This window comes from Pituophis catenifer, unplaced genomic scaffold (assembly GCF_029215685.1).
Source record: "Pituophis catenifer annectens isolate HBS135680 unplaced genomic scaffold, rPitCat1.0.hap2 SCAF_7, whole genome shotgun sequence".
NCBI lineage: Eukaryota > Metazoa > Chordata > Lepidosauria > Squamata > Colubridae > Pituophis > Pituophis catenifer.
In genome coordinates, this window is record NW_027256887.1 from 12853731 (window position 1) to 12867869 (window position 14139).

Sequence of the window (14139 nt, forward strand, 5' to 3'; positions counted from 1 at the left end):
TTAAGAAAAGACTGGACAGCCATTTGTCAGAAATGGAACAGGGTCTGCTGCTTGAGTACGGGTTGGACTAGAAGACCTCCAAGGTCCCTTCCAACTCTATTATTCTGTATTCTGCCTGGATGAGAGAGAGAGAGTTTAAGACAGGGGTCTGCAACCTTAAACACTCAAAGAGCCATTTGGACTCGTTTCCCATAGAAAAGAAAACACCGGGAGCCACAAAACCCTTCCCGCGCCTAACTATTTCTTGAGTGGCCACAAAACTAGCATATGTAGTTGAATTAAATGTTCTGTTTTCTTCTGAAACTTTGCTTTTCTTGGATTTATCCATGGTTGGCCTACCGGAGCTTGAAAAGCTCAATAAATTGCGTGCCAGCAGGTGTCGCACATTGGCGGTTGTGATGCATATTTTGAGTGACAGGGAGCCGCAGCAGAGGGATGAAAGAGCTACATGCGGCTCCAGAGCCGCAGGTTGCTGACCCCTGATTTAAGAGAATGAAGGTTTGCACTTTGGGCTACTTTTTGGTCCATCTTAAAATATCACCCAACTTTGGAACAACAATCCAGTTATCCTAAAAACTGTGGAACCGCCAAAGCATCTTAATACAGTATTTCCTTTTAAAGATTATAACTCCTTCTGTAACATTCTCACATAAAAAATACATAGCATTTTGAAAGAAGTATAATCTCACGGGGGAAATATTCAGAGAATATCTCCTGATTGACATACAATGAAAAAAAGGGACAAGGGGAGCTGCTTTTTTTCAAAATGTTCACTACATTTTGAAGTGTTTGCAATGTGCATGTAAGCCTTAGTTTGAGAAATGGAGTTCTTTTTTTTTTCTCATGATTTTTCACTATAAAATCATGATTTTCATTATAAAATCTATGTTTTAAAAAGCCACATGGATTCATAGTATAAAATTCCTCTACCTGATTGTGTACAATAATATGTGGCAACATGTGGAAACATTCTGTGCTTGGGGACTCTATAAGAAATTTGTCTTTTTTGCTACCTTGACCAGTCATTTGCTGGCATGCAACGTTTCATTTGCATTTAATTGTTTGCTCATCTCACATACCCGCATACCTAAATTAGGAGTGAGGGAAGCTAATCCACAAAAACAAATTGTTTACAAAATAGAGGGTTACCCAACAGTGAGAAATCTTCTCTGTGGCTGAAAATGTTGGTCAGTTTTTGAATTATATCACAGATCCAGTTAAGCTGAAGCGGTGAATGATGAAGCCGGGGGTGGGCTGCTGGGGGTTCACAGGGGTTCGGGAGAACCTCTAGCTAAGATTCTGTGCAGTTCGCAGAACCCCCAAATCCCACTTCTGGCTGGCCCCGCCCACCCCTTCCAGGAGTCCCCACGCAGCCTGTTTTGGATGCAGGTAAGTGCAGAGTGCATGCGGAGGTGAGGTGAGGGTGAAAAACGGGCCTACCGGAAGTTCGGGAAGGCCATAAACGGGCCTGTTTCTGGCCTCCAGAGCCTGGGGAGGCCGTTTTCACCCTCCCAGAGGCTCAAGGAAAGCCTCTGGAGCCTGGGGAGGGCAAAAAGCTCCCCCCCCCAGCCAGGGTATAGGAGGCTGACTAGGCCACGCCCACCCAGCAACCAGGCAGAGAACCCTTTGCTAAAATTTTTGAAGCCCACCCCTGGATGAAGCTAGGGAAGCTCCTGGGCACGACAATACCAAAATAACCTCTTTCATGTTCAATTGTTGACATAGTGAGAAACAGATACATATATAGCATTTATCACTTTTCCTGCTCTTGGCCTATGAATCAATCAATCCCTCTTCAATGTGAAAATGCTTCTTTCCATATCTGGAAACCTCTGTGCCTTCTTATATTACAGAACTAGCAACTGCATTGAATTTCTTTTACGCTAGTGATCACGTTGAAGTGATTCTTAGTGCTTGACGTCAGTATTGCTATGGCTGATTTATCAATTATGTGCTATCTATTCAGTGCGGATCTTTTTTTTTTTTTTTACTCTTGCCATTATTTTTGTTATAAATAACTCAAGACAGTGAACATATTTATTACTCCTTCCTCCTCCTCCTATTTTCCCCACAATAACAACCTTGTTGTTGGTTATTGGACTGAGAGAGAATGATTGGCTCAGAGTCATTCATCCAGTTTACGTGTCTAAGATGTAATGGTGGGATTCAAGTAATTTAACAACCGGTTCTCTGCCCTAATGATTTCTTCCAACAATCAGTTTGCCAAACTACTCAGAAAGTTAACAACCAGTTCTCCCGAAGTGGTGCGAACTGGCTGAATCCCACCATTGCTAAGATGGGACTAAAACCCACAGTCTCCTAATTTCTAGCCTGGTACCTTAACCACTAGACCAAACTGGCTTTCAGTCTTAAAGATCATACAGATAGGTCTTATCCAGGATCACTGCTATGACCATATTATATTTAAAAATAACAGCAAAAAGCAACAACAGAACCTGAACAATCTGTTTAATTTGCTTTCGGCAACTGTGGGTTCTACCTGATGCTTCCACATCATTGCTCAAGAAAAATCCAACTGAGGCCACTGCTATCAGCCCTAAGACTACACAACCTAAAAGTTAGTAGGTAAGATTTAAAAGTAGCAGACTATCTTACTTATCGGGAGGAAAAACTAATTCCTGAGTTTTCATCTGATTTTAAACCACTTCCTTTTTAAAATGTTCCTGTTGTGCACAGCAATTCAGTAATTCATATTATAACATTTTTCTTTTTCAACGTTTGTTCCCTGTTGCAAACAAGAGTTGTTGTTTCTCTACACTGTTAAACTGAAAGAATGTGTATACCGTGTTTCCCCAAAAATAAGACCTTGTCTTATATTTTTTCAAACCCCGAAATAAGCACTTGGCCTTATTTTGGGGGAGGTCTTATTATTTTGGGGTGCGTGGAGGAAATGGTGGGGACCAGCTATGAATGCGTTTTAAATATTTTGGGTGAGGGCTTATTTTCGGGGGGGCTTATTTTAGCGCATGCGCTCAGAAGTCCAATTGGGCTTATTATGAGGGGATGTCTTATTTTCGGGGAAACAGGGTAGATTTCAAAATAATGCAGAATAAGATTATTATTCTTTTGGTGATTACATGGAGATACTGTTTAAAGAAAGTGTATTTCACACAATTACAAATTTTGACTCTCAATATGATTATTCCTCTGTACAGATATAAATGAAGAAGGCTGTTACTGAACACACATATAAAACTGCAAGCATTCATAACAAATCATGTTGCTGAAGAGATGTGTCCTTTCATAAATTCAATACAGCATATGTAATATACAAAATGCACCAATGTCTATAACGCAGAAGTTGTTTCCTTTTTCACATATTAACCATTTTTTTAAAACAATGAAATGCTAGATCCAGGAATACATTTTCAGAAGGTTGTGATGCCAAATGCCTTTTTTACTTGTCCATTTCTATCTTTCCGCGTTGTCTATAGAGAACAATAAAAATAATGCCACAATTTCATGGTTGTTTGGCTCTTACGTTGGCATAAATGACATATTCCATTCTGGCACAATTATGTGTTTCTTGGAGTAGGTAAATCAATTACTATAGGTGGATTCAATGGCTGGTAATTCATGGTACACACAGAAGCATTCACATAGGTAGTTGTTCCATCAGCCATAACACCGTAACCTAAAAAAATTAAAAACATTGTTATAAATAAGCTTTTCTCCAGTACTCTATCTGTTATCATACACCAGTGGTGGATTGCTACTGGTTCACCCCGGATTTGGCGAACCGGAAGCAGTGGCAGTGGCGGGAGGCTCCGCCCACCCACCCAGACGTCTCTGTGCATGCGCAGAACCTTATGCACATGGGCAGAAGCATCGCGCGTGCAAGCGCGCACCCATGACCAAACCAGTAGCAACGGGATTAGAATCCCACTACTGTCATACACCAAAGTTTGGCCATATAGAAATTCTTATTCATCCCATTGAACGTCAATAAATCACAGCACTAAATTTGAATGCCTTGGTGCATTAGGAGCCTTGGTGGTGCAGCGGACTAAAGTGCTGTTAAGTAGCACTTAGCTGCCAGCTGCCTGCAATTACTGCAAGTTCAAATCTCACCAGGCTCAAGGTTGACTCAGCCTTCCATCTTTCCGAGGTAGGTAAAATGAGGACCCGGATTGTGGGGGCAATAAGCTGACTTTGTATAAAAAAGAACACCGCTTGGGGGAGTCGAAAGCCCTACTAAGCAGGTATATACAAAAGTATGAAGGCTATTGCTTAACGCATTGTAAGCCGCCCTGAATCTCCGGAGAAGGGCGGCATATAAATCGAACCAATAAATAATAAATAAATAAATGCCTTTCTGAATCCAAGCAAACAACACTCTAATGTCCCCACTTTGTGAAGAATAGTTCCAATCCCTACAATTTAAATAATTCCCTGTAAAATTTAGGGCCCGTTTGCAATGAATTCCCTCTCTCTAAAACTTTAACATTAAACCTGAATTTAGATTAGGTCCCTTCCAACTGAATGCAGGATTCTACTTGGTTCTTCAGGAAGAAAATGGGACTCTTCTTATGAAGTCATCGTTCAAATCATTCATGTCTAGTTTAATGAAAAGAAGGACTAGGAGAGACATGATAGCAGTCTTCCAATATCTCAGGGGCTGCCACAAAGAAGAGGGAGTCAAGCTATTCTCCAAAGCACCTGAGGGCAGGACAAGAAGCAATGGGTGGAAATTAATCAAGGAGAGAAGCAACTTAGAACTAAGGAGAAATTTCCTGACAACTAGAACAATTAATCAGTGGAACAACTTGCCATCAGAAGTTGGGAATGCTCCAACACTGGAAGTTTTTAAGAAGATGTTGGATAACCATTTGTCTGAAGTGGTGTAGGGTTTCCTGCCTAAGCGGGGGGTTGGACTAGAAGACCTCCAAGGTCCCTTCCAACTCTGTTATTCTATTCTAAATGAATGGATATTAAGTCTCTGTTCATGGAAGGGTCTTTGCATGTTGGATCTGGAAGTCTCCATAGAATTCAGATTCCTTTGAGATGTTCTGAAGTCAAATTGAATGTACATCCAGAGTGAGTTAAGAAGAAGAAAGGAAAAAAGCATGCCAACCATCAAGGCATTATAATTTTCATGCTCCTGTTTCTTGCCCTTTACCCCTATAAAGATATTTTCGACATTAAGAGCTTTTAAATAGTATTCAGAGGTTGAACATCTGTTACTTCTATATAACTGAATGTCACAATGACCCATATCTCCTTCATAAGTTGGCTTTGTTGCTACTCTTCATACACGGATGTTTGGGAACAACCTATTAATTGCAGCCGGTTCCATATGCTACGGAATTTGACAGAGTGCAGTTCAGCTAAATTATGGAGACATTTCCATGGAGCAAATCATACGTAAAGGCTGAAGGAAATCTATTTTACAGAAAGCAAAATACAGAAAGCAAAAATATGTGGCATAAGACAGTTGAGGTTAATCATGGTTCTGGAAGATCCAAAGTTTCACAAAATTATTATTCCCCAATTATCTTTTATCAGATTCTAGCAAAAATTTGTTGTAGAAAATCTTTCTAGCACTTTTTTCATTCTTGTAAGAAAAATCCTGAGATACAGAGATAATAATGTAGATGTAATAAATGTGTGTCGAAAAATAAAGCAGGGCGTAGAGAAGATAATGAGGAACAACTGAATTTTTTTTTTAACTTTTTTACTATTACTTTTTACTGAAAGTAATAGAATTCTGTCACATTAGGAAGAATTTTAAAGCAGGGTGTTTTCACAAACAATAAGGTTTTCATGAAAATAGAGTGGTGGTTCAGTAATTATTTCTCCCAGAAATTCAGGAAATGAACACTTGCATTTGTCTCTTTAGTTAGTAACAGATATCAGCAGCAGCCATGTCATAATAGAACATTCTAGTACTTAGATTTTTTTTTTACATCACCATTCTGAAAAACTTGAGAAACCCAAGGTAAAAAACTACTTTGTTATTTTATGTAAATTACTATCATCTGCTGGAAATATATTCATGTTCCCTTTACTGTGTTTATTGCTTAAAAGATGCTGGTATGAAACAGCATTCCAATTTAGTGGAATGAGCTCCACATAGTGCCTGAGCAAATACTATTCAGGTAAACCTCAATTTATGACCACAATTGAGCCCTGCAGTTGATAAGTTAGTAACCCAGTTGTTAAGAGAATAATCTGGCTTCCCTATTGACTTTGCTTGTCAGAAGATTGCAAAAGGGGATCACATGATCTTGGGACATAGCAACAGTCATAAATATGAACCCGTTGCCAAGCATCTGGATTTTGATCACATGATCGTTGGATGCTGGAAAGGTCGTAACTTGAAAAACTATCATTTCAGTGCTTTTTTTCAGTGCTGCTATAACTTTGAACGGTCACTAAACTGTTGTAAGGTAAGGACTACCTGTATATTTATCAGTCTAGATCTGGCTAGAGTTTGCATTACTAGTTGGTAAAAAGTAGGTCCTTCTGACTCTAGGGGGCAGTGCTCATCTCTGTTTCAAAGCCGAAGAGCCAGTGCTGTCTGAAAACGTCTCCGTGGTCATGTGGTTGGCATGACTAAACGCTAAAGGCGCACGGAACGCTGTTACCTTCCCACCAAAGGTGGTTCCTATTTTTCTACTTGCATTTTTTACGTGCTTTCGAACTGCTAGGTTGGCAGAAGCTGGGACAAGTAATGGGAGCTCACCCCGTTACGCGGCACTAGGGATTCGAACCTCTGAACTGCCGACCTTTCGATCGACAAGTTCAGTGTCTTAGCCACTGAGCCACCGCGTTCCTCTAGAGTTTGCAATACTAGTTGGTAAAAAGTAGGTCCTTCAAGGGCATCTGTAGGATGAACTATATGTGTGTGGAGGTCAACATAGTGACCATGATTATATGGTTGCCTTATAGACTTTTTTTTTTGTCCTCCTCTATGGACACAATTACTCACTCTTGCTCCTTGCTGTGCAAAGACTGATTCTGAAGCTTATTCAATGTGACCGAAGTTTTTATAGCCCAAAGCAGAGGTGACTGAAGTGCAATTAATCATGTTGTGGTCTGCCAGGGGCGTGTGGAGCTGGCAGCAGAGTTGGACAGTGAGGAGGTTGGGGAGGAACATGGACCAGTCCTGGAGTCTGGGGAAGGCCTGGACAAGGGCTCTGTATCGGAGGCAAAGAAAGGGCCATCTGGGAGGTACGTGCTGCCTCCGGAGCCTCCAGAGTTGGACCTCAGCGAGGCAGAGAAACAAGGGAAGCCTGCCTGTTCCCAGTGCGCGCATGCACAGAGCTGCCAGAAGACAAGAATAGTTAAAACAAAAGGGATGACTCAGGAGTAGGGCTTGGAGATGATTGGCCCCTCCCATAAGACTTAAAAGAGGAGCAAAGGCATGTGGGCCTTTGCAGGAAGCAACATTGTTAATTCTGTTCAGTTTAAAGTCTGAAGCTCTGTTTGATTCTGGACTCTGTGTGGCTTTGCCAATTAAATCTTTGGCAGCGTGTCAAGGGAGATAAAGGTGGGTGATTATCAGCCTTATCCCGAAGGACTCTTTACAATTATTTGGGACTCATCTGTGAACGAACAGAATTCATAGCTGTTGCAATAAAAGAGGTTTTTGGGACAACTCGTGTGTTTTACTGACTCAGGAACCCTAGGTCAGAACAAATCAATATATCTCTAACCTACTATAGTTAATATCTCAACAACTTTCTATTATTCATTTTCATTTTTACGCATGAAAATAATACACACACATACAATTCCTGACCTTCGTGAATGTGTCCAAAAACATGAAGTCGTGGTTGTATTCGTCTCTGGATTGTATTCAGCAGCTCAACACAGCCCACTCTTTGCATTTTCTTAGGAACCCAATCGAGAAAACCTTCAAAATAAGAATACAATTTATAAAACGATGAAAAACTTTACATCTCAAATTCAAGACTCTACTTCCTTCTATAGCTAGCTCTTCTAGCTTTAAGTGAATGTCCGGAAACTTATTTTTGTTCATGTACAGAAATAAAATCGAATAACCATAATAAAATTGAATAAAAATTGAATGATGATGTATACAAGCAGGAGGTGTTATAGTCAATCTACCCACTAAAAGCTGCGTTCGTGTGTGTGTAAGATAGAGATGGTTCAGAGGTGACTGAAGTGCAATTAATCATGTTGTGATCCGCCAGGGACCTGTGGAGCTGGCAGCAGAGTCGGACAGTGAAGAGGTTGGGGAGGAACATGGGCCAGTCCTGGAGTCTGGGGAAGGCCCGGACGAGGGCTCTGCATCGGAGGCAGAGATGGGGCCAAGGCCATCTGGGAGTGATGCGTGGACTCTGGAGCCTCCAGAGTCGGACAGCAGAGAGGCAGAGGAACAGGAGGAGCCTGTTTCTAGTGCATGCACGCGCAGAGCTGCCAGAAGGCCCAAACAATTAAAACAAAAGGGACTCGCACTGCCGCCACTACCAGTTCGCCGAACCACATGCCGCTGACACTACCAGCTCGCGCAAGCCAGACAGAACCGGCAGAATTTCACCACTGCATCAAACCCATCAGGACTCGATTTAGCAGTCCATCTGCATTTAAAAGACAAAGGCCACTCTTTTGAAGACAGCAAAATCCACATTTTGGACAGAGAGGACCACTGGTTTGAAAGAGGGGTCGAAGAGGTCATCTATGTCAAAATTGAACAGCCTTTCCTCAAAAGAGGCAAAGGAACATGACATCATCTATCTCCAGTCTACAACACAGTCCTTTCAGCAGTTCCAAGGAGGCTCCACACCCATTTGCACCACTCAGATGACCCTGAGGACATAGATAAACCTTCAGGTGGCCTTAGCAACTCACCAAAAGAATGCAAATGACCAGCTGTCTGCAAGGAGTATAAATCCTTCCCACCATCCAGTCAGAGCTGAAGAAGCTTCTTGGATGAGAAGCAAAATGTCTTCAAAGAAAAAAACCAGAAAGTCCAGTTGCCTCTTGAAAAAGCACCTTTGGGACCTCAATTATGTGATTCCCACAACAGATAGGTCTACTTCAGTGGTGGGTTGCTACTGGTTCTCGTGAACCAGTAATGGAAATTTTGAGTAGTTCGGAGATCCGGTAAATATTGCTTAACGCATTGTAAGCCGCCCTGAGTCTCCGGAGAAGGGCGGCATATAAATCAAATTAAAAAAAAAAAAATACCACCTCTGCATGGCCCCCAATCTATTCACTGCCTCCCAGTCTCCCAGCTGATCGGCTAGAAGGAAAAAATCAGGGCTCACTTGACAAAGAAGAGGGGGGGAAAACAAGACACCATTGCTTTAAATTGAGAAGCCATGAAGCCTCCCAACTGATCAGCTAGAAGGAAAAAACCAGGGCTCTCTTTTCAGCCAGGAGATCACTTGGCAAAGAAGAAGAAGGGGGAAAAAAAGATGCCGTCACTTTAAATTGACAAGCCAAGAAGCAGCTGGTGGAAGGAGGTTTTTATTTGCAGAAGTGAAGTGACATTCAGCAGTTCGTTTCTGGGTCAGCTGAACAACAAACTGGATAAGAGGACGGATTCTTATATGGTTCTATGTTTTTGAAGTTTTGGGGTTTGTGCAACATGGGCTTTGTGTTTCTAAAAAGGTTTGGGCGATTTCCATTGTGAAATATCCTATCTTGAATGAGTTTTCAGCCTGCTTGTAAATGGAGCCGAACTTCCGCCTTCCACCTTCTATTATCTCTAAGCACCGGTAGCTGTTTCCTTCTTACAAAGTTTCCTTTATGCAGCTGGCAGGAACGTGGAATGAGTATCAGGCAGGTTCCTTGTTAGCAGCTTGATTTTTCCTTGCTTTTCTGGGAGCCTTTTCTTATGAGTAATATTTTATTTGGGGAAATGAAGAGGAGAGAGTTTGATTCCTTCCCAGAGCAGGTTAGTGGGGTGGGGAGGGAATGGCGATTTTGAAGTAACCTTCCCTGGAGTGGGGAGGGAATGGGGATTTTGCAGTATCCTTCCCCTGTCACACCCACCAAGCCACACCACGCCCACCAAGCCACACCCACAAAACCGGTAGTAAAAAAATTTGAAACCCACCACTGATCTACTTCTGCTTTATCTACAAGTTCCCAAATTCACTCATTAGAAGACTGAACCCAATCAGGTGATAACTGATTCACTAGCCTGTTAAGTATTACGTTAGCCCATGATCATCATGCCAAAACTATGAAGTTCTGAGATCTCTCTTCGCCCCAGTGGTTCAGGGAATTACTTGAAGAAAGACCATCTAGAGCAGGGGTCTCCAGCCTTGACAAGTTTACAACTTGTGAACTTCAACTCCAAGAATTCCTCAGCCAGTACGCGCATGAATTGTCTCCTTCATTCCTCTTCCATTTTTAAAAAATTCCTCTACCTTCTTTTCCAAATCACCTTTCTGATTTGCCTTTATGTTCATATTTCATTCCTCTAGCAACCATCTGATTGCACCGTATGCTGGGTCTTTCTCTTCTCGTTGTTTTATGTTCTTGCACCACGGTTAACCAGTGATCCTTAGAGACTGCATATGGTGCGCTTGCGCAAGATTCTCATGGACGTCGCATTGTACAGCAATTGGTCAACTTCTGGCTTTTGCAAAACTTTGCTCGAGCAAAGAAATTCAAGTTGTTGTCACATGACTGGAAATAATTAATTGTAAATGAGGTGGTGTATAAAGGCACGAAGTATTTCCACTTCAAAAATTTTGCAAACTAAAATCCATGAAATTAACTCCTTCATTAAATTAAGCGTTATTTATGTTGAACATGTTTTTGTCTGCATGCAATGTCAACCTTCTGAAGCTTTCCCATATGTTTGCAGCTTATTATGTACACCTGACTACACAAACTAAGAATAATTTATTACACCTAGCGAACGCTAAGGAGACTGCCTTAAATATTCCTTTCTTTCCCTTCTTTTAACATTTGGGTTAAACAGTAATCGGCAACTAACAGGAAAATATAAATCATTGTTGCCAACAATCAACTAGGCAGGTTCCAAGTTAGAAAATTATAGTGGCTAATTTCCACTTTAGTTTGTAGCTGGCACACACCCATTCAAATACTGCATCCAGATCAGATATGGGCACACCCCACATATGGACTAAATAGCAACGTATAGCTCAATATTTATTTACTAAATATCCAAAGCAAATAACTGGCAAAATAGGACAAAACCAAGGTAAAAAGAACATTAGCAACAGGCAACAATATGCATAATTCCTGTATCTATCCAAAGGTGCAGAATTTCCAATGGCCACTGGAAACAACCTTGTGGACAATGAACATGGACACCTCCAATTTTTAACTTTTTTGTACACAAAACAGGAGCAGATTAGAGATGGAAAGTAAGACACCAGGTTGATACTCCTGTTGTGGCCCGCCAGCGGCCAGCAGATCTGGCAGCAGATTCGGACAGAGAGGAAGTTGGGAAGGAACATGGGCCAGTCCTGGAATCTGGGGAAGGCTCTAATGAGTGCTCTGCGTTGGAGGCAGAGATGGGGCCAGGGCCGTCTGACAGTTGTCAGCTGCCTTCAGAGTCAGACATCAGTGAGGCAGAAGAACAGCTGGATCCTGTTCCCAGTGTGCGCATGCGCAGAGCTGCCAGACGAAGGGAACAGCTAAGGAACAAGGGTCGACTCAGGAGTAAAGCCATAGGTGGACGGTGAATGGCCCCTCCCATAGGGAATAAAGAGGAGTGAAGGGGAGGGGAGTTTGTAAGAGACAATTAGTTCAGTTGGGTGAAGATCTGTTCCTGCATTCTTGCCAAGTATTGTCAGTTACAGTATGGAGTCTGAAAGATATCGGCCTGGCCACTCTCCAAGCCTGATAAAGGTCGGTAATTGTGAACTAACTTGAAAGACTGTGGGAGAGGAAAGACTTTGCTTCGTGCTGCTGGGGAAGGCTAGGTCAGAACAACTCCCAGAAGGTAACAAGGAAAACAGGTTGTGAAAAGGATGTGTAGTGTCCCAAACAATCCTGCAGAGCTTGCTCAAGCATCGCTTATATGCTATGTCCTGGATAGAAGGACTACAGAAAAGGAGGAAGTGAGAGTTGGGTATGAGGCAAAGGATCTAGGGGCATCTACAGTGGGGAGTGTAAAAAAAGTCAAGATGGTAGCTGGTCTGAAGCCCCATCCATGTTGCACGTAAAAGGGTCAAAGCTTTAAATACAAATTGTGGCTGCCATCTTGAGTTTGTTTTACCACTGGCTGTGTGAATGCCCTCGATAGTATCTAATGGTGCCCCGATCACTTGAGAAATACCGGTATGATTATTAACTTGTAGAAACTTTGAGTTGGGAGATACGGTGTTCGCTTGCAGCGAGATGCATTTTAAATGTTTGCAATGAGAATTTAACTTAGCATTAACTTTGAATTATTTTATTCTCAGTGATTAGCGAAGGCCAATTCTATCAAGAGACTTTACTAATGTTAGGGCAATAAGCAGACATGGACTACTAGCAGGGGTGGGCTGCTGGAGGTTCGCAGGGGTTCGGGAGAACCTCTAGCTAAGATTCTGTGCAGTTAAGAGAACCCCCAAATCCCACTCCTGGCTGGTCCCGCCCACCCAGTGGTGGGATTCAGCCAGTTCGCACCACTTCGGGAGAACCGGTTGTTAACTTTCTGAGCAGTTTGGTGAACTGGTTGTTGGAAGAAATCCTAAGGGCAGAGAACCGGTTGTTAAATTATTTGAATCCTACCACTGCGCCCACTCCACCCTGCCCCTCCCAGGAGACCCCAGGCGGCCCGTTTTGGATGCAGATAAGTGCAGGGTGTGCACAGAGGCTCGGGGAGGGCAAATAATGGGCCTACCGGAAGTTCGGGAAGGCCTGAAATATTTCTGGCCTCCAGAGGGCCTCCAGAGCCTGGGGAGGCTGTTTTCACCGTCCCGGAGGCTCGAGGAAAGCCTCTGAGCCTGGGGACGGCAAAAACGCCGCCCCCTGCCATGATGCAGGAGGCCAGCTAGGCCACACCCACCATGGCCACGCCCATCCAGCAACCAGCCAGAGAACCCCTTGCTAAAATTTTTGAAGCCCACCCCTGGCTACTAGTGTATTTCAGCGAAAAGCACCCCAGAAACACACCAATTTACATCTGAAGAGCTTCATGGAAAAGGCAAAGACTCAAAATTGTCATCTGTCCCCAAAGACACAGCAGAGACATATAAATTGAACTGAACCAGATAAGCGTTTTTTCAGCGTTTTCTTACCAAGAGGCGGTCCGTGTGTAATAAGAATGTCTATCCCATCTGGAATTAGGTTCCATTTCTCTAAGAGCGCTTGGCCTCGTGGAAGATTAAAGCCCCAGCCATAAAACCAAGGTTGCCTGCCAAAGAAAGGGGAAGATAGTCTTCAATGCTTCACACATGCTGTGGTTAGCCAGCTGAGCCCCAGTTCAAGAGGGGAAGGCCTCTGAATCCACTCAGGTGATGTGTCTAATAGCTCAACTCAAAATGTTACAGAAGCATGCGTTGTGCCACTGCAATTCTGAGTTTATTTATAATGCATGAACGCCCATGTAATCTGAAAAAAAAAAGCATTACCATACCTACTTTCAAAGAATATTCATTAATAATCGATGAATATTACGCTTTTACTAATTTTAGCACATTTGAGCCAGTGTAGATGACCTCTAAAGTAAAGTAAAATGCCTAGTTTGGGATGTCTGCATTGATTCTCCTAACTGTGTTCCAGTGGTGAAATGTAAAATTTGTTACTACAAATTTTGCTATGGGTGTGGCTTGTGGGGAGGTGTAATGTGACTGGGTAGGTGTGGCCAACTTTTTTTTTTCACACTTTTAAAAGATTTTTTTCTACAATCTCTTCGGCGGAAGAGGTTGTAAAAATATGCTTTTAAAAGGCTCTGACGATCAGGCAACTCAGCTGGGATCATCAGAGCCTTTTAAAAGCATTTTTTTTACAACCTCTTGAATAGAACCTCGGCCAAAGAAAAAATGCTTTTAAAAGTAAAAAAAAAATTTAAAAAAGCCTCTGATGATCGCGTGGCTCAGCTGGGCATGGAGGGGGGGGGCAGGGATTTTTGCTACCGGTTCTCCGAACCACCCGTCGCCATCGCTACCGGATCGGGTGATCCGGTCCGAACCGGGAGCATTTCACCCCTGCTGTGTTTGGATAATCTCTTTATTAAAG

At 42.6% G+C, this 14139-nt stretch overlaps 1 protein-coding gene across 1 annotated transcript in view; it reads right to left on the minus strand.

The window, feature by feature from the left end:
* Window positions 1–3536: 3536 nt before the first annotated feature.
* Window positions 3537–14139, minus strand: part of MPPED1 (metallophosphoesterase domain containing 1) — a 71911-nt gene continuing 61308 nt past the window's right edge. Inside the window, exons 4-6 of the mRNA XM_070947493.1 lie at window positions 13200–13315; window positions 7766–7879; window positions 3537–3655 (exon numbers count right to left, since the gene is read on the minus strand). Of these exons, the coding sequence (XP_070803594.1) occupies window positions 3537–3655; window positions 7766–7879; window positions 13200–13315 (349 nt within the window). The remainder of the gene's footprint in view (window positions 3656–7765; window positions 7880–13199; window positions 13316–14139) is intronic.